The 22,630-nt window shown below is 45.5% G+C and overlaps 1 protein-coding gene across 5 annotated transcripts in view; it reads right to left on the reverse strand.

Annotated features, from left to right (window-relative positions):
- Window positions 1–22,630, reverse strand: part of MYRIP (myosin VIIA and Rab interacting protein) — a 335,723-nt gene that overhangs the window by 62,345 nt on the left and 250,748 nt on the right. For all 5 annotated transcript variants that reach the window (XM_079114758.1, XM_079114756.1, XM_079114757.1 and 2 more), the window contains 4 exons: window positions 17,521–17,601; window positions 13,135–13,232; window positions 12,870–12,950; window positions 9,980–10,123 (listed from right to left, as the gene is read on the reverse strand). In XM_079114758.1, the coding sequence (XP_078970884.1) occupies window positions 9,980–10,123; window positions 12,870–12,950; window positions 13,135–13,232; window positions 17,521–17,601 (404 nt within the window). The remainder of the gene's footprint in view (window positions 1–9,979; window positions 10,124–12,869; window positions 12,951–13,134; window positions 13,233–17,520; window positions 17,602–22,630) is intronic.

A 22,630-nucleotide genomic window follows, 5' to 3' on the forward strand; every position in this document is an offset into this window, starting at 1 on the left:
AAACGTATCTGCATTGCATTGTACATATTCTAAAGCTCTGATACTGTACACAGAGAACTTTATCAAACATGAAGAGAATGCTTTTTCCTTTGCCATTTAGTGAAGGAATTTCTTAGTTATTTATTTTGGTCTTTTTTTTTTTTTTTATATTGATGACAACATTAAACAAACTACTTGCCCCAACCCCCACTAGCTGACGTCACTGCCAAGAGTCCCACTCTCTTCTATCCCAGTGACAAATGTGCTCTCCTCCATGTTCTTATGTCTTCCTCTCCCACCACAGTGCTCAGAATAGGAGACACAGGAGCATGCTCACTCAGGAAGAGCTGTGAGCAGGTTGGGGCATAGTTTGGAGTTGGACTTGGGAGTCGGCTGTCCCTGGGCTCAAATGCCACCTCTGCTATGACACCTTGGCAAGTGACTTAAATCTTGAGCAAGCTGGAAACTTAACCTTGCCCTGTGCTCCCTGTAGATTGTATAATAGTTGGTGGCTTAAAAAAGGTGTTTGAACATAACAAAGAAAGACAGCAAAAAAGCCAGCATGGGATATTAGGGTGACGCTGAACTTTATGGTTGGAGTTTGGGGAGAGGGTATCACACTTAGTGGCCTTGCTTCCTAAGGACTCAACCAGTCTGAAAAAAGACACAGACAAATGCGACTCATAGTCCAGCATGTCAAGTAGGGATCCAGGGACCCTCTGGCCCAGGCTCAGGGCACGGGTTGACTGTGCTGCAGAGTATGGGCGGACTAGCTGGGGTCCTAAGCTGTGGGAAACCTCCAGCTCCCCCCACAGGACGTTTGGGCATCCTAGGAGGAAGATGGGCTTATGGGACAAATAAGGAACCTTCTAACCTGTGCACCAAGGGTTACCACCACCTCCCATCTCTACGAAGGCAGAAGCCAAGAGCTTGATGGTGGGCCACCAGAGATGCACATGACTCTGTGCACATGACTCATTTCCAGCAGGCCCTGGTCCATGGGAAACCCACTACGACCCCTTCCCCAAGCTGGTCAGGGGCTGGCTTCCTCTGCTTCCTCACACTTCACTGCACTCCATTGGAAACATCTGTCTTCTGACCTGGTGTGCCCACCAGACAGTAGAGCAGTTAATGTCCTGTGACTGGCACAGTACATGGTACAGAACTAGAAGTCAATGAACGCTTGCTGTGGAGCAAATGGGATTTAGGGGTGGTTAGAGGACAGGTTTTCTGAAGTGCCTGAATTATTTTTCACTAATTTCTTGGATAAAATTGGGGAGGAAGAGGGAACAATTACATCTGGAGAGCAAGGTTTTACTGGGAGCAGAGTCAAATGTACAAGTGGCCTGCGGCCAAATGTTCCCTTCCTTCTAAGGACGTGGCAAGAACTCCCTGTCCCCAGCGTCGGGAACGGTTCTTGATGATGCCACTTGACAACCACAAAGGTTTTCATGGAGCTGCAGATTCAGGGACCTGTTTGTGATTTTGCTAAATCCTTGACAAATAATGAGAGGCTTTCAGAAAGCACGGGGATCAGGGCTGACAGTCAAGTGCAGGGATATTATTAGAAAGAAGGAAACATCTACCTAAGGCAAACCCCCACATCGCGAATCTCCCTGGTACCAATTCCACCCGGGACTGGGCAAGGGTTCTTCTATGCCACCGCATGGATCTTGCCACACATTGACTTGTCAGCTCCTCCACAGACTGGGAGCTCCTGGAAGGCAGGAATGGTCTTCTGTGTGTGATGCTCAGCCTCATGTTTGCAACTGAATTTGCAGGATGTACGACAGTTCTGGCTCTTAAGGAGCTGACAGCCCCATTGCCAGGTCCAGTATTACTGAAGCTCACAGAAGCCATTCTCTGTATTCCAACTCTAAAAACAAAAGGCTGTTCACTGAATATGGGGTTCAAAGTGGGAAACAAATAATATTTAATATTTTATTTTGTGCTGGCTCAAACTATATTTTATGAGCATGTGTATATCTGTAGGAAGTTGGTGGGGGTCCATTTTTAATGAGGAAAAAATTCTCCCTACCCCCTACAAAAGTCAAGACCAACAAATGAAACATCTCTCTCTACTCCCAACAGGGAAAGAAGGTTTTTCATGAGAGTTGGGGGTGTCAGGTTTTTATAATCCATTTAAAGCAAACCACTGGTTCACACTAAAAAAAAATTTAACCTGACAATCACAGATTGTAGCAGAACTGTCTCCAACAGGGCCCAGGACACTGGGCCCACTGTCCCCAGCCAGGGTGGAAGAGTCAGAGTTGATAATCTCGACCTGGTTTTGCCAGGCATTCACTGCAATAAGCAAAGAGACCAGCAGGTGGCGCACCAGCAGCACTTTTACTCTTCTGCTGGTTCCACCTCTATGGCTCCTGGAAAGCGGTGGGAATACTTGAATAATTTATTTATTCATTATTCTGGCGGTGACTTTGTGTCCACCCTTTCTTTCCCACCCACAGCCTCTGCTTTGCTTTCCTTCTTACCCATCCATGGTTCACTAAAGAAGCAGGACTGGGGATATCTGGAGTGGGGTCTGTGGGGTTTCCTGTATTCAGAAGTGTTAACACAGCATCAACATGCAAAGATAGACTTGAAAATTTGAACTTTCAAACAGGCGCTGGTTCCCTACTCTTTGATTTCACTTATTCATTTTTAATTTTCAATTTTTTGGAGATTGAACCTAGAGATACTGTTATCACTAAGCCACGCCCCTCTTTAGTGGGACAGGGTCTTACTAAGTTGCCCAGGCTGGTCTTGAACTTAAGATCCTCCTGCCTCAGACTCCTGAGTAGCTGGGGTTCTAGGTGTGTGCCACTGTGCCTGGCCTGGAGTGGTCTTTACTCTTGGGGCACTAATTCATGGGTGGTTTCAGGTAGAGTGGGTCAGGGCTAGCTCCTCCTCTTGAGGAGGCCCATTCTATATGGGATATTGGAGGAACTTCAACTGTTCTGAGCCTCAGTCCTCATGTTAGGGGATCAGTATCACTCCAGCACAGAGAAGGCACTTGATAAATATTAGCTCTAATAAGAGCATTTATTAAGCCCCACCACTGACTCTTATCCATTAACTCACTCAATCTGACTGGGAGCATATGGGGAGTGGAGTCAGTTGAATAACTTTCCCATGGCAGATGGGGGGGGAGGTCAAGGAGCAGAGGCAGGGTTTGAGCTTGAATCTGCAAGGCTCCGAGTTGGTGTCCTGGTGTGTGCTTGCAGCCTCTGATGAAAGCCCAGAAACAATGTACCCCAACCCAACAGGACTCGCCACAAGAACCTGCTGGCCCTCAAGTGCTGGGTGGAACGCCTATGTGATCACTAGTGGCCTTTGCTATCCTTCCTTTGAAATCCCAGTGTCTCCTATGTGGGCAGCAGCAATATGCTCCCTTGAAATGACAAATTGTTGTGATGATTGCTGTGATTATCATCAATGCAAGAGGACAGGCTTCTGAGACACTGAACATGGTTTCGGAATAGTCTTTACTCTTGAAGAGCTCACAGTTATTTAAAGCGGGAGAGGATGTTTTTATTATCCAGGTTTTGGATACCAGGGGATCCATAAGTGTGGTCATATGAATAAAGAACTGATATAATTTTGCTTTGTATTTTTAGGATCAGAGGTAGGCATTAAATTTAGCCCAATAATTATAACAATAATAAAAAGGACTTTAATTCTATATCTTGGCCACTCAAAGGAAAGAGCCAATGTGAGGGAGGAAATGAGAGAGACCCAAAGAGAAAAGGTTAAGGAAGATAGAAAGGGGCCAGAGAGCCAACAGAGGAAGAGTCACACAGAGGTTCATCTGAGTCCCTGGGCACATAGTCAGTGTCTGGCCCCAGCAGGCATTATCATTATCAACAGGATCACCGGAGTATACAGACACCCTTTCATAGACACACGCCTACGGGGCCCTTAAATGATCACAGTGTGGGCATTAGTGTCTTCTAGGATATTGCATCTTAAGGCTTTGAAAGCCAGGTTGCACTGACCCCCTAGTAGCAGAGAACCACACAAAGAGGGAGGAAATTAAAAAGGGAACAATCTCACTGAACTGTCTTTCAAGAGAACAGATGAAAAATCCCATCTGCATGGAGCTAAATGAAGCATGGGTTTTGCAGTTAAGTCCACGTAGTGGGGCTGGCAGGGTTTTGGGCTTCTGCACCATTATTCCCTAGACCCCAGGTGTCCAGGTTATTGGAGAACTGCAGAGAACGGAGAAAGTCCTGCCAGGAGGCCACCAGTTTAGGGTCTTCCACAGCCTGAAGGTCAGGAAGCCCTACTCAAGATACTGTCCTTAAACCTGGCAGCTGTTGGCATCACCTTGGATCATCTGCTAAGAATGTGGAGGCCCAGTCTCCAGCCCAGACCCCCTAAGTCAGAACCCCTGGAGTGGGGCTCAGGAAGGTGATGCGGATGAGATGACAACGGCCAGTGTAAAGGTGAGCTGAGGCTTGGCTTGCTGGCTCACGTTCAGGCTCTGACCAGGGTCCATGTGTGTTTCCACCTTTATATCCTTTGCTTATCTCTTTATTTAAGCCACTAAACAACTTTCTGGGATTTATGGAAATGTTCTGTATCTGTACCATCCAATGAGTGGCCACTAGACCCAGGCGGAATTAAGTACTTGAAATGTGGTCAGGGTGACCCAAGAACAGGAGTTGGTTTTTTTTTTTTTTTTGACATATATATATATAGATATATAGATATATATCTATATATCTATATATCTATATATCTATATATATATATCTTTTAGTCGTAGGTGGACACAATACCTTTATTTTATTTTTATATGGTGCTGAGGATTGAGCCCAAGGCCTCAGGCATGCTAGGCGAGTGCTCTACCACTGAGTCACTCCTGAGAACAGGAGTTCCAATGTTAATTTTGTGACCTGGGACACTGTACTGGGAGAATCTCTGCACTGAAAGGAACCTTGGAGATCAGCTTGTTCACTGATCTCATTTTATCAAGAAAGCAGCTAAATCAAGGGCTTTGGAAGAGGAAAATGATAGGCAAGTCCCAGCCCTACTGATAGCTAGCTGTGTGACCTCAGGTGGGTTTTGTTAGTGCTTTAGTGCCAGTTTCTCATCTATAAAATGGGTCTGACGATACCTGCATCCCCGTCTTGTGGTGAGCAGGAAGGGAAATAACACGCAATGGGCAGACCCATCCCTTTACCAGTGGTCACCCTGTTCTTCCCCCACAGGGACCTCAGAGCAGCCAGAGTCATGGTCACTGTGCTGTGCAGACCCAAGAGCCCCACTTGCATTGTCGTCTACGGGATGGGGGCTCCAGGAGTTGTGCCACGTGACGTCATGGCCAGGGCCTGTCCCCTTTCGGTCCTCATTCCTGGATGTGTTCTGAAATTCTGGCCCATTCTCTCAGCACAGGTTCTTTCATCCTGGGGGACTAGAGTCAAGTAAAGTACTGGATTAGCCTACGTGGAAGGACAGTGCGTCCAGCCACATTGCGTGCAGTGTTTGAGACTGCTGGGCGATGGTCACTGGATGTGCATCCCTGGGGGCCCTCGGCTATCCCTGCCATGGTGCAGGATAGAAGGGAAGGGCTGGGGGTCCTGGCCAGGGGAAGTCAGGCAGCGTTCATGGAGGGTGACACTGTGCACAGGCATCACACCAAGTGGCAAGAGGGCAAGAGAGGGCAGCAAGTCAGAGAGCGGGACACACGGAGCAAGGGTAGTTGGAGGCTGGGGGTACAAGAGGGGTCCAGGCCACTTCCTGTCATCCTCCATCTCCTAGGCTGGTCAGTGTGGGGCTGGGAAGGGCCTCAGTTTGCCCTGCTGATCTGTTAAAAGCAGATGTCTGGAGTGGAATGGGGGCAGGATGACTGGAAATCAATTCACTGCCTCAAGCAGTGGAGGGTGCTGGCATCTGTGTTCCTAGAACAGCCAGGACCTGGCGCAGCCTCCTCTAGCTGAGCCATTAGTCAAGACCCATTGCACTCTTATCACCAAGGCTGGGTGAGGTGCACGCTATCTGCCCAGAGGGTGGTTTTTAGAAGTTCCCATCAAAATGCTCATCTTTAAAACAAGCCAGGAGCTAAAAGAATGTGGGTCCCCAGAGTTTATGCTGGGACATTAATCAATACTTTCTCTTCCTTTCACAGGCATCCTGGAACCAAAGGAGAAGGGTTCAAGTGCAGGGCTTGACTAAATCCCCAGAAATCGACATGTTCCGCCACCAGTCTGCCAAAGACCCCTATCTGCCTGGATGCCCACTACACACCCAATTCTGAGCTATGGAAAAGCCAGAAAATATGTGAGCAGTGACAATCATGAAGGGGCTGATAATATTGGCTTGGCAAGGGGTGAACCATGCCAGGGACCCAGCTGGATACACGATGGACTTCTCTTCATTCCCAGATTTGGGTTGCTTTGCCTAGGCAGCTCCCTGGGAGTCTAAGTGTGGATGGAGGGAGAGGAAGCATGCACTTGTCTCCTTTCTGACTGCTACTGTTGACAAAAATATGCTGTTTATATATTATAAATCACAGGATGGTGAGAACTCACAAGGAGAAGACACAAGGGGGCATCCTTGATCGACTGTCCAAGTTAAGGGAAAGGTTACAGTAATAGGGGCCAGATGATAATCCTACCCCTTCTGGAAGGTACCTGTGCCCCTACTGGGCATGTGAGCTAGGGCTTAAAGTGTTATGCCAGAAGGGGTGCTCATCCAAGGGGGTGCTTCAGTCTCTTCTATGTGGCTTTTCTAAACTAGAACATCATGGTAATCTCCTACCTGCTTCCCACAAAGGTGGATTCAAGTCCACAGAAGGTAGACATTGCTTGCAAGGCATTGTATGTTAGAACTTCAAAAGATACTTGAGAATCAGGGGGAGGCTTCCATTAGGCCTCATGTCTGCACCAAATCTAGAAATAAATCATCTGCCATTTGCCTCATGAAAAAGTAAGAAATGTTGAAGTTCTCTTTACATTGGAGTCAGAGCTAAAGCTGAAAGTTGTGTTGTGCAAGAGGCAAGCATTTGGCAAGATAGAGTTCCTGACAGAAAAATCAATTCCTGAGGGGCATTTGTTTTAGGAAACCAAATGGGAATCCTGTGCCTTGTGCCTCTGCATGTCCCTCTCTGCAAACATTCCAGGCCATGCAAAGCCCTGGGTGACTGAGTTCTTTCCAGGGAGCTCATGCGTGGGGGGGTGAGTCCCTTTGGGGGGCATCATTGCTATTTATATTAAACTGCTTTCTGCCAATGCTTGGCTGAGGAGTGTGGATAAGAAGCCTCTGCTATTGAAAGGGGGACACTTGAGCCCATAGTCTCTGCTGTGCCTGCTGTTCTTACTCATGGTGTGAGAACACACGGTGCCATACAGCTAATAACATGCAGTGTCTCTGGTGTCCAGAAGGCCAGGGGAACCCAAATTCCAAGGAGACGCACAAGTAGCTGGTAGGAGGTAGGTGTTCTAGAGCTTGCCTATAGAACAAGAGGCAGTAAAGCGCAGAGCTGGATTCTAGTCCTGGCACTACCATCTAGAGTCCAAGATTTGGACCAGTTTACTCCTCTGTGAAATGGGATAATGCAGGAAACTCTCATGTAGATCTAATGAAATCATATTACATGCAAGTCCTCTGCACCTCAAGTTTATATAAAAGTAAGGACAGGGTCTGGGAAGGTGCTTTCGGCATCCAACAAAAACGTGCAGCCCAAGACACAGTGATGGACAGAAACATTCCTGGGGGTGAGCTGAGATCAAGGAAGGGAAGCAGGCCTACGTGTGGGCAGGAAGGGGAGAGAGCACGTGTGAGGACCACAGTGGACTGGGTAGGTGACTAGCAGGTGGCTTGTGGATTCTAGCAGGCCAGGGAGATACCAATCGCGGCTGCTCTCTGGGCTGGGAGCCTGGCTGGCCAAAACATGGAGAGGTTCAGTTCATGACTCAGAGGGACTACCCTGATGATACAGTGACCTTGATTTTGAAATGCAGAAATTAAGTCATACTCGAAAGAAGGTGAACTTTCACTTGGCGATGACGCTTATGTGCTAAGTGGCCCACACCTGCCTCTCATTCAGCCCCCAGCCACTGAGCTCCAGCCACCTGACTGCCGCTCTGTCTCTTGAACAGGCCTGTTCAGAGCCTCTGCCCAACTGTCCCAGTGCAAATGCTCTTCCTCTCACTGTCCCTAAGGCTCTCTTCTTTCCAAGTCTTGGTCTCATGTCACCTAGGAAACAATCTCCCAGATGCTTCCCAATCAAGCTATCCCGCCTCTCTCCCCTCCCTCTGGATAGCAATGGCTGGAATGTGTACTGCTGTGTCCCACTACTGGATTAATGTGCAGTGTGCTGAATTGGAAAGAACCCCTCTATCTGTGGCACCTGGCACAGCACTGTGCACACAGCAGGAGCTCAATAAAGACTGTGTCGGCTGCATAAAGCACCATCAGCTGTCCTTTGGACAGGTCTCCTTATCCCCACTTTATAGATGGGAAATAATACAGTTGTTCAAGGTCACAGAGCTAGCCAAGGGCAAATTCAGAACCCCTCTCAGGAGTAGCAGAGGCAGATGTCGAGCTCCCTGGACTTGCCCTTGACCCCTCTGCTCGTGGCTGCATCTGGGAGCCTTGGAGATTTCCATTTCTTAGAGCCCCTAAAGTTGACTCTTCATGGAAAATACTTCAGAAAGCCTCCCCAAGTGCAAAGCAACATCGTGCGTGCAGCCTGAGCCTAGAATGGCAGGTGTGATTTGGTGACAAGTCTGAAAGACAGGATGTTTGAAGGACATTTGCATCCCTGCTCCATTCTGTAGAAGGCCCTCCCCTCTCATTGTCAGAAGGGCCTCTTTCTTCTGTGAATCTCAAATGCCTTTGCAGTCTCAATCTTGCCACGGAGTGTCCAATTATGCACTGGCTTCTCTTATCTGCTTTTACTAGTTTTAACTAACTGTGTCTACTCCTGCCTTGCTAACCAGATAATGAAGTGTGTGTTGGGGGCGGGGCAGGGATAGTCTTCTACTTATTTTGTTCTCTTTGGCGCTGAGTGCACGACAGCAGCGGTAAAGCAAACTGACAGAGTACTGATAGGGAAGGTTCTGCTGAAGAATCAAAGAAGTGAAATTTCTGATAAAGCCATATAGGTTCTCACTACTCTATGCGCCTGGTGGCTTGATAGGGCATGGGGAGTTGATGTGGGTGAGTCTAGGATGTAGGTGAGCCTGTAACTGCATGCCACCATGTGCTGCTTTGCACATCCTCTTTTAATCAGTCACATAGGTCTGGACCCTGGACCCTTGGTGGAGCAGAGTGAACACCTGGCATTGCCACCCTGTCTGACTTTTTACTATCAAAGTGCACCCATGTGTTTCTGCCCGTGCCCCATGCCCTGACCAGGAGCACCAGCAGCTAACAGAACCCTGGGTTTCTGGCTGACCCTGCACCTCCTCTGCTGGGCTTACTTGAACAGTCACGAAGGACTTTCTAGACTCGATGACTACTACAGACATAAACAGCCCAAACCCTTGGGCCCACAGGAAGGCCACTGTGCTCTGTGACTCGGCCCTTGACTTTATTTCAGGGTAACAGACAAAGAGGGTGGCTTCGCGTGGTGACTTCCTGACCATGTCCAGAGGTGACCACTTAGGTGGCTGAAAGGGCAGTGGCAATTTTCTCACTGTCACTTCTCAGTTTCAGTAAAGCAAGCGATCCAGGTTGTAAGAATTCACGTGGCTTCATGAAGCTGTTTTCCCCTTCACTCAGTACACATCTTTCCAGAATGAATAAAAATGACAGCCCACCAACATCTTCATTTTTCTTAAATTGGTCTCTGTGTAAAAACCCACTGCATGGCCATCAACAGTCGGCTTGTGCTTTGTCTCTGTCTCTCCCTGCTCCTGCACCCCACCAGGTTTCTGTCCCGACTGACCTCCAGGATCCAGTGGGCACCTGAGCCAGCCACAGATGGCCAAGGGCACTGACCTGCACATGTGTGGGTCATCTGTGTGGGGTGGTGGCATTGCTGGGGACTCACCCAGAGTGTGGGAGGTGCTTGGTGGCCTTGTGGGGAGGCCTCAGTCCTGTCGTCTGCCGTCTTGGCGCTGCAGCTCTGGGCCTGTGGCCACTCCGGCTCCTCCTCCACTTGATGCTCACTCTTGTTCTTCTGCTTTCTTATGATCTGGGGTGGGAGGCCAATGAGGACAGTTATTGGAGAAGGTTCCAGAAACCTGGGACTACCTCTGGGATGTTTTTTTTCAGCCACTTAATTTATTTTCAATAGAACATCAACTTGGTTCAGATCTGCCTTATGATAAAACAGCACATGTAGCCTTGCTGTGGTTTGGATCTGGAATGTTCCCTGAAGGCTCGTGTGTTAAAGGCTTAGTCCTCAGTGCAGCCGTGTTCAGAGGTGGGGTTTTGGGGAAGTGATTGAATCAGGAGGGCTCTGAGCTCATCAGTGAATTAATTCTCTGATGGATTAATAGTTTGATCTCATTGTTAGGAGGTGGTAGAAACTGTAGGAAGGGTAGTTGGGGGAAGTCAGTCATTGGGGCATGTCCTAGATGTTTTTTGGTCCCTGCCTGCTTCCTCTATCTCTCTGTTTCCCAGTTGCCATGAACTGAGACGCTTTCCTCCACCATCAGTTTCCTTGGAGTCAGCTGATCATGGTCTGAAACCTCTGAAACCGTGAGCCAAAATAAAACCTTCCTCCTTTAAGTTGTTTATGTCAGGTAATTTGGTCACAGTAACAAGAAGCTCACTAATACAACCCTTGAATGTTCTGCAGCTCTTTAGAGTTTATAAATATAATTGTCTCTCTGTCTCCACAGAGAATTTGTTCCAGGAACCTCCCTCTCCCGCAGATACCAAAACCATGCAGTCTCTTATAAAAAAAATGACACGATATTTGCATATACTCTATATACATCTTCCTGTGTACTTTAAAGCATCTGAAGATGAATTATAATACCTAATCCAATATAAATGCTATGTGAATAGTTGCTATGCTGTCTCATCGAGTGATGGATAAGAAGGAAAAGGCCTGTGCATGTTCAGTACAGATGTGACCATCTGAGCTCTGGCCACATGGTAGATGAGTGAGATACTAGGGATGATGCTCCAATGAGTGCTGGAGAGGGACAAAGGCCCTGGGACATGGCAGGAGGTGGCAGCAGGTGTGCTTGAGCATGTCTTCATTCATGTGGACTCAGACCAGTGCATGGCAAGTTCAGGCTTTGCTTTCTGAACTTTCTGGAATTTCCCTCCCCCACATTGAATGTTTTCTCTCCAAGTTGGTTATGAGATACAATCATGAGATACATCCATAGACTTACACTGACTATCACCCTTTTATGATGTTAGCAGATTCTCTTTAAGTGTTTACCACGTCAAACTGTGTCAGATACCATAAATGCCTTTACCTTATTTAATCCTCAAGGTAACTAAAAGAGGTATGCACTAAAATTCTCCCCATTTTATAGATGAGGAAACAGGCTCAGAGAGACTAAATTTTCAGTTAAGGCCACATGGTTTATAAGTGGTTGCACTGTCACTGGGACCAAAAGACATGACAAAAACAGCTTAGATGGTGGGGCTGCAAATTAGTGCAGCCACTCTGGAAAGCAATGTGGAGATTCCTTAGAAAACTTGGAATGGAACCACTATTTGACTCAGCTATCCCACTTCTCAGCCTATACCCAAAGGGCTTAAAATCAGCATACTACAGAGATACAGCCACATCAATGTTCATTGCTGCTCAATTCACCATAGCCAGATTGTGGAACCAACCTAGATGCCCCTCAATTGATGAATGGATAAAGAAACTGTGGTATATATATACATATATACATATATATATATATATATACATATACATACATACATACCATGGAATATTACTCAGCCATAAAGAATAATAAAATTATGGCATTTGCAGGCAAATGGTTGCAGTTGGAGAATATCATGCTAAGTGAGATAAGCCAATCTCAAAAAACCAAAGGATGAATGATCTCCCTGATAAAGTGGATGATGACACATATAGGGGTGGGAGGGGGGCAAGAATGGAGGAAGGGGGGACTCTATAGAGGGAAAAGAGTGGTGGGAGGGGAGGGGGGAGAAAAAAAATAACAATGAATCAAAAACTATTACCCTAGGCAAATGTAGAATTACACAAACGGTATGCTTCTACTTCATGTACAAACAGAGAAACAGTATGTATCCCATTTGTTTACAATAAAAATGAATTAAAAATAAAGAACAGCTTAGAGAAGAACTTTATTTTAGCTAATGGCTTCAGAGGTAACCAGTGTCTCTGGATGAAAATCCTGACTTTAGGAAGCATTTGGAAGCCCTAAGGTTGGGGCAGACACCAACATCAGGTGGGGCAGCTTTAGCTCCAGCCAATTTGCACCAGCAGTATGCTGGCACAGCCCGTAGGATTGAGTGGGGCCATCTGTACAAAGGTCCCTGGGCTCTCAACTTCTATAGGCAGGAAGCAGTCAAGAAAACTGTCCAGACACCAACGTCAGCATATTCTTTGATGTCCTTTTAGATTAGAGAGGATGATGAAAGAAAGGTTCTGAGAGTCAGAGAACAAAGACCTGAGGAGCATGCCCAGGGACAGACCTGGGTCGAATCAAGGCATGCCCTCTCCTGCATGGTGGGGACCAGCCCTTTGTCATGAGTTTTGCAGTCCCTCTCAGTACAGGGAGAATATACGTCTCAGTCTTTGGCCTTGATCTTGACCTTGGGACTTGGATGGTATGTTAGTGAGTAGCAGTGGTCAGGGCTGGTTAAGAGCCACTGCATGCTCCTTGCTCTCCTGTGCTACTGTCATGGCCCCATGCTTGCTCTTCAGCTCCCCAGGTCTCTGATGCTGCCTGCATGGGAGGCTGCAGCCATCTGGATTGCCAGGGTACACCTACCTTCTGCAGTATTGTGGTGGCCAGCTCCTCAGTTAGCTCCTCCTTGTGGTCCCGCAGGTAACTGGCCTCATTCTGCTTGTCCTGCAGGGGAAGGGAATTGAGGGACCAAGGGGTCACTATCTGGGAGAGCCCTGACTACACGTGCAGAGGGGGTCAGACACTGCTCTAGTAAAAGCTGTTATGTTACTAACCTCCCAACTTACCTGCACTACTGGCAACAAGGACCCTCACCCCAACCTCCCACCAGGGAACAGGGAAGCCCTACCAGGCTGTCCCCATGGGCTTCGGCCTTGGAAATGGCTTCTTCAATGGCCTCTTCTGCTACTCGTAGGGCAACTGCCAAGGTGTCCATCATGCTGTGTCCTGGATATGGAGCAGAACAGGGAGCACTTTCTAAAAGGGAATGGCAAGTCACATGACAAATTCACATTCAGCTTCTGCTTTAAGCCTTTGTGGCACCAGAACGAGCTCCAAACTGTTTTCAGGGGCCCAGGAGTCCCTTGTCCTTCCTGCCTGCCTCACTTCTGACTCCCATTGTTCATTCAGATCTCACACCCCAGACACAACAGGTGTGTCCTGAGTCTTTGAGTACTACTAACTCTCTTCTGGTGCAGGGGATTGAACCCAGGGTCTTGTGCTTGCAAGGCAAGCACTCTACCAACTGAGCTATATCCTCAGTCCCTACCTCTCTTCTTAATTATGTTATTTTGCTCCTCTGTCCTCTGCACATACTGGATCATTGTGATGACAGGGACAGAAGTTATCATATGTCCTAAGGGCTGTGCTAATGGTTCAATAATGCAAACACAAAACTCATGGGAGAATTTTTTTTAGACTCCAAAACAACATCACTAACAACAACACTGGCTAACCAGATGCCAGGCCCCAGGCCACATGTGTAACCACACTTAATCCTTACAAAAGCCAGTGAGTAGGTACTATGTAGAGACCATCATATAGATGGTAAATTTGAAGCACAGGGAGGTTAAATAACCTGCCTGAGATGAGACCATAAGACAATAAAAGAGCTAAGATTTGAATTAAGTACTATGTCTCAAAAGCTTGCAGTTTTAACTACAAAAGCAAAGTGAATACAAGCTAAAATTACTTTTAAAAATAGTGCAATTGTATTTTTAGTGAACACACATGGTTTTTGTATATGGCAATGAAAGTGAAGAAGTATGTCTAAACCAAAGGACTTCCCCAGGTGACAAAATTCTTCTTGGAGCTAAGTGCTGGGAAGAGTTCTGCTTCCCTGGAGGTACTAGTATTGCCTGGTATCTGTGGGAATTTCTATTGTCCTTCCATTAGTTTTCCTCGGAAGCCCAAGTTATATCAGGCACAGGAATGTGGGTCTGAGAGGGCTGGGTGCCTAAGTTTCTTTTCCCCAATTTCAACCTCTTATTTCCATTTATAATCTCCTAGTCATGTATTATTTAACACATGCAAATCTCCTGAAAGCTGCTGAAAACTCCTTGTGGAACAAGACAGGGGGTAAACACATTAATTCATTAATTAATCACTCGCTCAATTAAAAAAACATTCAAGCTTCTTAGACTCCTACAGACACAAATATGGACAGAAACTGGCATTTGGCAAACATAATAAAGTCTAAAAATAACACAGTTAGTCCGGGTCAAAGTGATTTAGCCAGCTGGCAAGTACAGGCCCGCCATGACAGACGTGATGGAGCTGCTGGGCAGCCCAGTCCGGGGCTCTGCATACTGTGGTGGTCCTGACTGAGAGAACACAGAGTTTTCTCAGTGTTTCAATAATCAAAACCAATAAAATCTAAGTTGTAATCACACTAAGTCCTTCCTGGAGATAGACCCTATATCTCCTGTGTTTCTTCATCATGATACCCAGGAAGAGGTCCACACTGTCACTGAAAAAACTTTTCCTGAGTACCTATCTCCCCTGTTCCCCCTGTGCGAGGCTCTGGGGTATCCCCAATGATGCGCTGATGGACAATCTGAGTCCACATGCTCATGTGCTTTCTAAGCTATAGGGTGACCAGGCACCCAATTGATAGGGAGTTACCAAGTCCTATAGATCCCTGGAAAGCAAACAGCTGGAACCATAATTGGAAAGGCTTTGAATGCCATATTTATGATTCTGGGATAAGACCGATGTGGAAAACTCGCTATAAAGTGAAGGCTTAGGCTGGTTTTTTTCAGAGAGAAAAACTGGTGGGGATGTGGAAGAAGGTTTGTTAAATGACGGGATGGTTGGTTGTATGAGTTATGTGGCTAGGTCATAGTATTGAGTTATTTAATCAAGCACTGACCTATGTGTTTCTCTGAAGGTATTTTGTAGATGTGATTAATATCTACAATCAATTGACTTCATGTAAAGTAGATTACCCTCAGCAATGTGGGTTAGCCTCATTCAATCAGCTGAAAGGTCCAAGAGCAAATATAGATGTTTTCCAGAGACAAAATTCTGTGTAAGGACTGCATCATATACTCCGGCCTGGGTTTTCAGCCTGCTGGCCCACCTTCTAGATTTCAGGTTTGCCAGGCCCCAATGACTGCATGAGTCAACTCCCTAAAATGAATCTCTTTGTGTGTGTGTGTGTATATACACATACCTATATGGATCCCATTGGTTCTGTTTTTCTGGAGAACCCTGTCTGACGCAATGGTCACTGAAATCAGTATTAATAGGAGAGTTTCAGGCAGGGAGGTGCTCAGGCCGTGAGCCTCAGAAAGAAAAGGCTAAGATTGGAAAGAGAGGTGGCAGGCAATGGGGAATGGGTGGAAGTGGGATAAGAAACTGAGGAAAAGATGACTCTGCTGGTGGATCTAAGGGGCTGTGGGGCCTGATTAGGATATGCTGAAGTTAAGAATCCTACAGGATCCTTGGGTCCTAACTAAGCATTAGATGAGAGTCTAGAACTGTGGCTGAAACTAAGGCTGGCCATTTCAGGCTCAGCAGCAAATAGAAGTGAGTTGAAACCATATGACAGAGTGTGGTAGCCCTTGGGGATGCTACTGGCAGTGTAAGGATGACCAAGGGTGGTCTTCATGAGAATTTTCAGGGAAGATTCTTCCTCCCTCCCTCCCTTCCTTCCTTCCTCCCTCCCTCCTTCCTTCCTTCCTTCCTTCCTTCCTTCCTTCCTTCCTTCCTTCCTTCCTTCCTTCCTCCCTCCCTCCCTTCCTTCCTTCCTTCCTTCCTTCCTTCCTTCCTCTTCCTTCCTCCCTTCCTTCCTTCCTTCCTTCCTTCCTTCCTTCCTTCCTTCCTTTCTTTCTTTCTTTCTTTCTTTCTTTCTTTCTTTCTTTCTTTCTTTCTATTTATCTATCCATCCATCCATCCATCCATCTATCCATTTCTTATGGGAACTAGCTCACATGATTATGGTGATGGCCAAGTTCCATGATGTGCCCTGTGCAAGTTGAAGTTCCAGGAAAGCAGGTGGTGTGGTTCAGTCTAAGTCTGAAGGCCTAAGAAGTGTGGGAGTCATTAGGCTAAGCCCTGAAGTCTGAAGGCTCAAGAACCGGGAGCTCTTATGTCTGAGGGCAGGAGGACATGAATGCCTCAGCTCCAGAAGAGCGAGTGAATTCGTCCTTCTTCCACCATCTTGTTCTATCTAGGACTGTTATATTCTGGATATGAGGTGTCCCCCAAAAACTCCTGTGTTAATGCAGGAGTACTTGGAGGGGAAATGACTGGGTTGTGAGAGCTATAACATGATCAGTTCCTTCTGTTTTGAATGGGCTGACTGGATGGTAACTGTAGACAGTGAGGAATGGTTGGAGGAGGTGGGTCGCTGGGGTTGTGCCCTGCCCTGGAAAGGTTCATCTTCCTGATACCCCTTCCTCCTTCCTTCTCTCTACTTTCTGACCATGCCTTGAGCTGAGCCACTTTATTCCATCCAGTCCTTCAGCCATGATGCTCTGCCTCACTTTGGGCCCAAAGCAATGGAACTGGAAGAGATGGTCTAAACCTCTGAAACCAAAATAAACTTTTATTCCTCTAAGTGGAGCTTAACTCCATCTACTGATTCAAAAGCTAATCTCCTCTGAAAACACCCTCACAGACACACCCAGGAATTATATCTTACAGGCTATCCGAGATCTCTTTCGTTGAGTGGACACATGAAATTAACCATATAGTACCCAAAGAAAGAACAGAGATGGTACAAAAGAGCTGTGGGCCCCCCCACGGGAGGGGGATGATTCAGGAGGCACTGGTTATCAATATCCAGTACTTTAGAGAGGAGGTGATGTGATGAAGAGGGTCTTATTCTATTAGAAGTTTGTTTTGCTTTAACCATTGCTCAAGGGAACAATTACCTTGGTACCAACAAGTAGAAAGTAATCAGTAAGTCATACTTTCTTTAAAGGATTATTTTAATATGAGATGCACAAGAGAATGGATTATTACGTTCCAACTCCAGAACACTAACAAGTGGATTGTAAAATATCAAATGGTCTGGTGGTGAATGCAGCTCTCGAGGCCATGCTTGGGATATACTCACCTATTTTGATGATGGATTCATCCAAATGGCAATAAGAAGACCCACAGAGACTAACACATAGCAATAAATGGTTGCACCAGGGGTGTGGATACAACTGGGAGACCCTGACCGTAGGACGGTGTCTCTATTCCTCCAACTTCCCAGGAGCTGTAATCTCTTAAGCAACCTTACCTTCTGACTGCCTATAAAATGTTGAGTCACTGCCTGAAATGCTGCCTTCATTCTCCAGGTTGGACTCAAAAAAGCCTCCTCCTGGAGGGGAGAGAGGAAAGAGAGAGAGAGAGAGAGAGGGAAAATGATTAGCCTTTGGCAATCGATGAGTACTGAGCCCATGGATTTGCAGCTAACCACGACACACTTTTGATTGTCAGCCTTGCAAATAAATTGAGGGAGTCACTGGGTCCCACGGTAATGCTCTAATCTTTGACCTATTTTTTTTTTTCTTCTTACACTGATTTCTGGTCCCCCCCCCCCCCCCCCCGCCCCAACTTTCTTCTAATACCTTTTGCTATGGTCTGAATGCTTGAAAGTTTGAATATTTATTTACTCCAAAACTCATGTTAAACTTTAAGCCCCAATGCAACGGTGTACGGAGGTGGGACCTAGTGAGAGATGATTAGGTCCCCAGGGCTCCACCCTCATGGGTGGATTAATGCTATTAGTAGGAGTGGGTTAGTCATTGCAAGTAGGATTGTTATAAGAGAGTCCTCCTCTTGCTCTCTTGGCCTTTCACATGTGATCTCCTGCTCTTCTGCCTTCTGCCATGGATGACATGTTCTTGGACTTCCCAGCCTCCAGAACTGTGAGCCAAACAGACTCCTGTTGTTTATACATTAACCAGTCTCAGGTATTCTGATAGAGCAACAGAAAACAGACTAAGATTCCTTTGAGGCAATATGGAGTCATAGGCAGAATCATAAAGTGAAGTCTGAGAGATGTAAGGTCAGCTTCTGGACATGAAAATTACTAGTTGGGTGACTTTGAGCAAATATCTTCTCTCCTCTGACATGTGACTTCCTTACCAGAAAAATAGGAGTATCAGTTATACTCTCTGATGTGTGATGAGACATTCCACACATCGTTATTGGGAGGCCATGACACCCATCCAAACAGGGGCCTTTAGCTAAAGATTTAATAGTCGTCATTCTCTTCTGCAGAAAAGAATCCGTATGACGCAAACCCACAATGATGCCAGGAAAGCCTGGCATTTGGTCTCCTAAGGCCTGCTGCCACTTCTCTCAAGTGAACACATAACCCTGGTCTTGGTTCCAGTCTGGGAAGAGCAATTGGCTAAGACCTTTTTAAAGCCCTTTTTTAGGTTAAGGATTGCTAACCTGTGCTCCCATAATAACTCATCAGCTGAGATCTCTGGAGGAGAGGATAATGGCTTTTCTTTTTTTAATCACTGTACCTCAGAGCCCAAGATAGCAACCAGATGTCAGGTGACTCCAAAAATTTAAAAAAAAAATACACCGAATTGGATGCTGGTTGAAGACACAGACAAAATCGAAGAAAATGAATATGAACCTACATACCTTAGCACCAAAAGGGGCAAATGCCATTGATCCCTGGTCAAACAGTCTGTCACAGAGGCAACCATGGGGAAACACTGAAGGTATTTGCTGTGGATATTGGTAGTGGGTTTGCTAGGTGGCTGCTGTCCTTATGAAATCAACTGTTAGTGTGTAGCCTGTCATCATAACTCAGCCTGACCATAGGTCACTCTGTATATTTGTTTTTTATGACCAGGATTTCAAATGTCCAAAGTCCACTTATTCTAGCTCTGTGACCCGAGAAAGGAACTTTGTCTTCCTGGGTCTTGGTTTCCTTACTTAGAAAATGAAGTTTTAGGATAAGCTATTTCTGCAGTTCCAAGTCTACCCATTTGAGTGAGAATGGTTCTTTTGGCATAACCTCCTCATTCAGCATTCATTCATGCATCTTGCAAATAATCCACAGGTACCTACTAGGTGTCTGGGCTTAAGCTAGGGGCATTAGGGATAACTGGCGAGCTAAGGTGGAAACCCTCCCTGCCCCCACAAACCTGAGAATACAGTGTAGTCCAAGACTTGCATAAATAAGCAGGGAGTGGTAGATATGTTAAGTACTCTGATGGGGTGGTTAAGAGTATAGTGAAAATATTCAGCAGAAAAGATGGATCTAGTCTGTGAGAACCAGCCCATTGGGTATGGGGAGGTGGGAGTTTAGAAGGACAAAATGAGGCCGGTCCTGCCCAGTGTGCCCCATTGCCAGGGGTAGAGAGAAGGTGAGGTCATCTGCTGAGAGGATAAGGAGAGAGACCTGAAAACATTCGTACGTAGTAGCGTTGGTGTCATTTAGGATGATGTGATTTTTTTTCCCAAGTGCAGAAAGCCATCAAATTGTTCCTCAAAGCACTGACACAGTAGCAGCTGTTCCTTGTGAGTTGAAGGAACCTCTGGTATCACGTGGCTCGGTATTTTCTCAAAAGATCACATTTGTCAATCAAATCCCAGATGAAAGATGCAACAGACCTTTGCAAGAATCATGTCAAAAATAGATCAAGAGTGGTACTAAATAACAGTAGGTTTATTTTTCCATTTCATTTATCTAATACTAAATAAAAATATTTTAAATTTTAAAAATTTGTTCTAATTAGTTGCACATGACAGTAGAATGCATTTGTTGATTGTCTGATAATTAAGTATATTAATAATGGCTACTTTTACCTTTTCACGTAGTGCTTCTTTTTAGATTAACTGCTACAAATGTCATGTTGGGACTATCAGTAAGCACTCATTACTACTGGGTATCGCTTATAAATGTGTTTACTTATTTATCTGAGTTCTCTACTAGAATATTGGTTCTGAGCTGGCAGGATCTTGCTCACCTTGTTATCCCAACACTTCAACCAGGAGGGTACATAGTAGGTGTTCAATAAGTGTTACTAAAGTAATGAATGTGAGCTACATTGCCAGTCCTAAAGGAATGGGTCTCCTTTTGGCTCTAACCTGGTCATCTGATATAGGCTGCAAAAACAGGAGTAAAGCTAGCTGTGGAGGGTTGGCCGATGGCAGGACAAGATGTGCATGTGATGGGCAGCCCATAAGATACTGTGGACTGCATGCATTTTTAATGGACGAAGGGCTTTCTGGCGAGCTACACTGGCCCACGCAGTGGAGATGTGTCATAAGCAAAAAGAGTTTTACTCTGTGTGTCCTGGAGCATAGTTTGTGCCTTGTGCTCTGTGGGTTTTGCATATTATATTCTGACAATGAAAATTCTGAAAATAAGTACTCTTCAATGGAAGCGAAGGTTGAACCATCTTATTCAGAACTCTGCTGAACTAATTATTGTGAAGTTCTAGCTGAGGTTCTATCTTGGCTGTACCTTAAAATAACCCAGGGAACTTTACAAAATATGTATATTGGGTCTCAGCTCCGGAAATTCAGAAGTGACTGGGGGTGGAAGATGATCCTGGGCACTAGAAGTTTCTTTTTAAAGCTGCCTAGGTAATTCTAATGCATAGTCAGGATTGAGGATGGCAACCCTAAAGAGGTGTTGGGTGACAGGTAAAGCTAGTGCTAATGACTCCCCATTCATCTCACATAACCAGGAAGCCTCTAAGGTACTGGAGGACTTCTCTAAACTCGAGTCCCTAACTTTCCTACATGGCTTGTAGAATACATTGCTATGTTTAATGATCATGGCTGTCACTTCACAAATTGTCTATTGTCTGCTTGTCCCCATTTTTATCAAAGGGAAATCTTAGTTTGAATGGTGATACCCATCATTTCCCCCCCGAGTATTGGGATCGAACCCAAGGCCTTGTGCATGCTGGGAATGTGCTCTGCCACGGAGCTCCATCCCCAGTCCTAGCCCTCATTTTCAAGCAACTGATTCTAACATTTCCATGAAGTGTCTCTGCATGCATAAAGTGCTAAGATTGGATGAGTACAATATTGAGAACACAGATGTGCCAGGCACATTGGGCCATGGTTTGGGAACACAGACATAAAGAAGCTTCCACCCGAGTACCACGGTCTGCAGGAGCTGCAGCTGTACAAACCATCACCTGAACGTACTCTGGTGGGCACTGATTGAGGTGCAGATGAAAGGAGATGAATCGCAGTGGGCCCAGCACCTAATCTCCTTCAATCATGGAGATACTTATTCCCAGCAAATGATTCTCCTTTCAAAATGCCACTTGTATTTTGAAATCCCTGCATTAGCCCACATGGGATTCATGTCTGCCTTCTGCGCCTGTGGGAACTTAGAGAGAAAGGGAAAACAATCGGAATTGTGTTCTGTTTTTCTGGGCCCCCTCATGCATATTTGCTTTTCCTCTTAATTAACATGAAGTCATAGAAAACACTTAACAGATTTAAATCTGGTGTCATAAATGGGTACATAAAGCAGACCAGAGGATGCACAAGAGAGGAAAGAAAGGATGGGATATAAATGAGTGTGAATCTATTCTGTTCTGGAAACTTCTTCAAATATCTCTTTGACAAACAGTTGTTAACAGCATTACTTAAAAATTTTCTTTTTTGCCTAGTGAAAAAAATTTAGAAAAATAAGTAAAGAGAAGATAAAAATAACACATGGAAACCCTTGGCTCCTCTCAGCTCCAGGCTTCCTGAGGAGTTTGAAAGACAGAGATTCTAACAGCGACCACAAAAGGCCCTAATGATTCTCTGAGTTTAATACTTTCATCCCATTTCCCCCATTATCTAAGTGGCTGGCCTATTTTTAGATAAGACACAACCAAAGACTTTATTGAGACTACAACAATGTAAAATAATGATGGCAAAAAAGCTACAAATGAGATGGATGAGATTTTTTTTTTTCCTTCCCTGTTTCTCATGGATAAAAAGCATTTACCTGTGTCAGCAGAGTGATGAAAAAAATCTGCCTCTAGATATAAAAAACAGCCTTTTTAAGAAGACATGCTGTTCATATTCTGACAATGGTTTCTTTCTATGCGTTGGTCTAATAGGTCTAAAAAACATAATTTTTCATTCTAATTAACTTGGTGTCGTGATTGTATAAAATAGCACAGGTAAAAATTCATCCTTCAGCTTTCCTAGGAGAATGCTGATACTTTAGTAATTTTCCCATTACATCATACTCCACGGGCCTGGTAAGAATAGACTTTTGGGGTAGGAAGAAAGGAGAGATAGGGGCATAGCCTCCGAATGTAGACCTCATTTCTCAAAACCAAATAAAATGACTTTCAACTGTTTTAGTCATCAGGGAATGATGAGCAAGAATCTTTCATCTCCAGGGATCCAGAATTAAA

The sequence above is a fragment of the Sciurus vulgaris genome, assembly GCF_902686455.1.
Source record: "Sciurus vulgaris genome assembly, chromosome: 16".
Taxonomy (NCBI): Eukaryota; Metazoa; Chordata; class Mammalia; order Rodentia; family Sciuridae; genus Sciurus; species Sciurus vulgaris.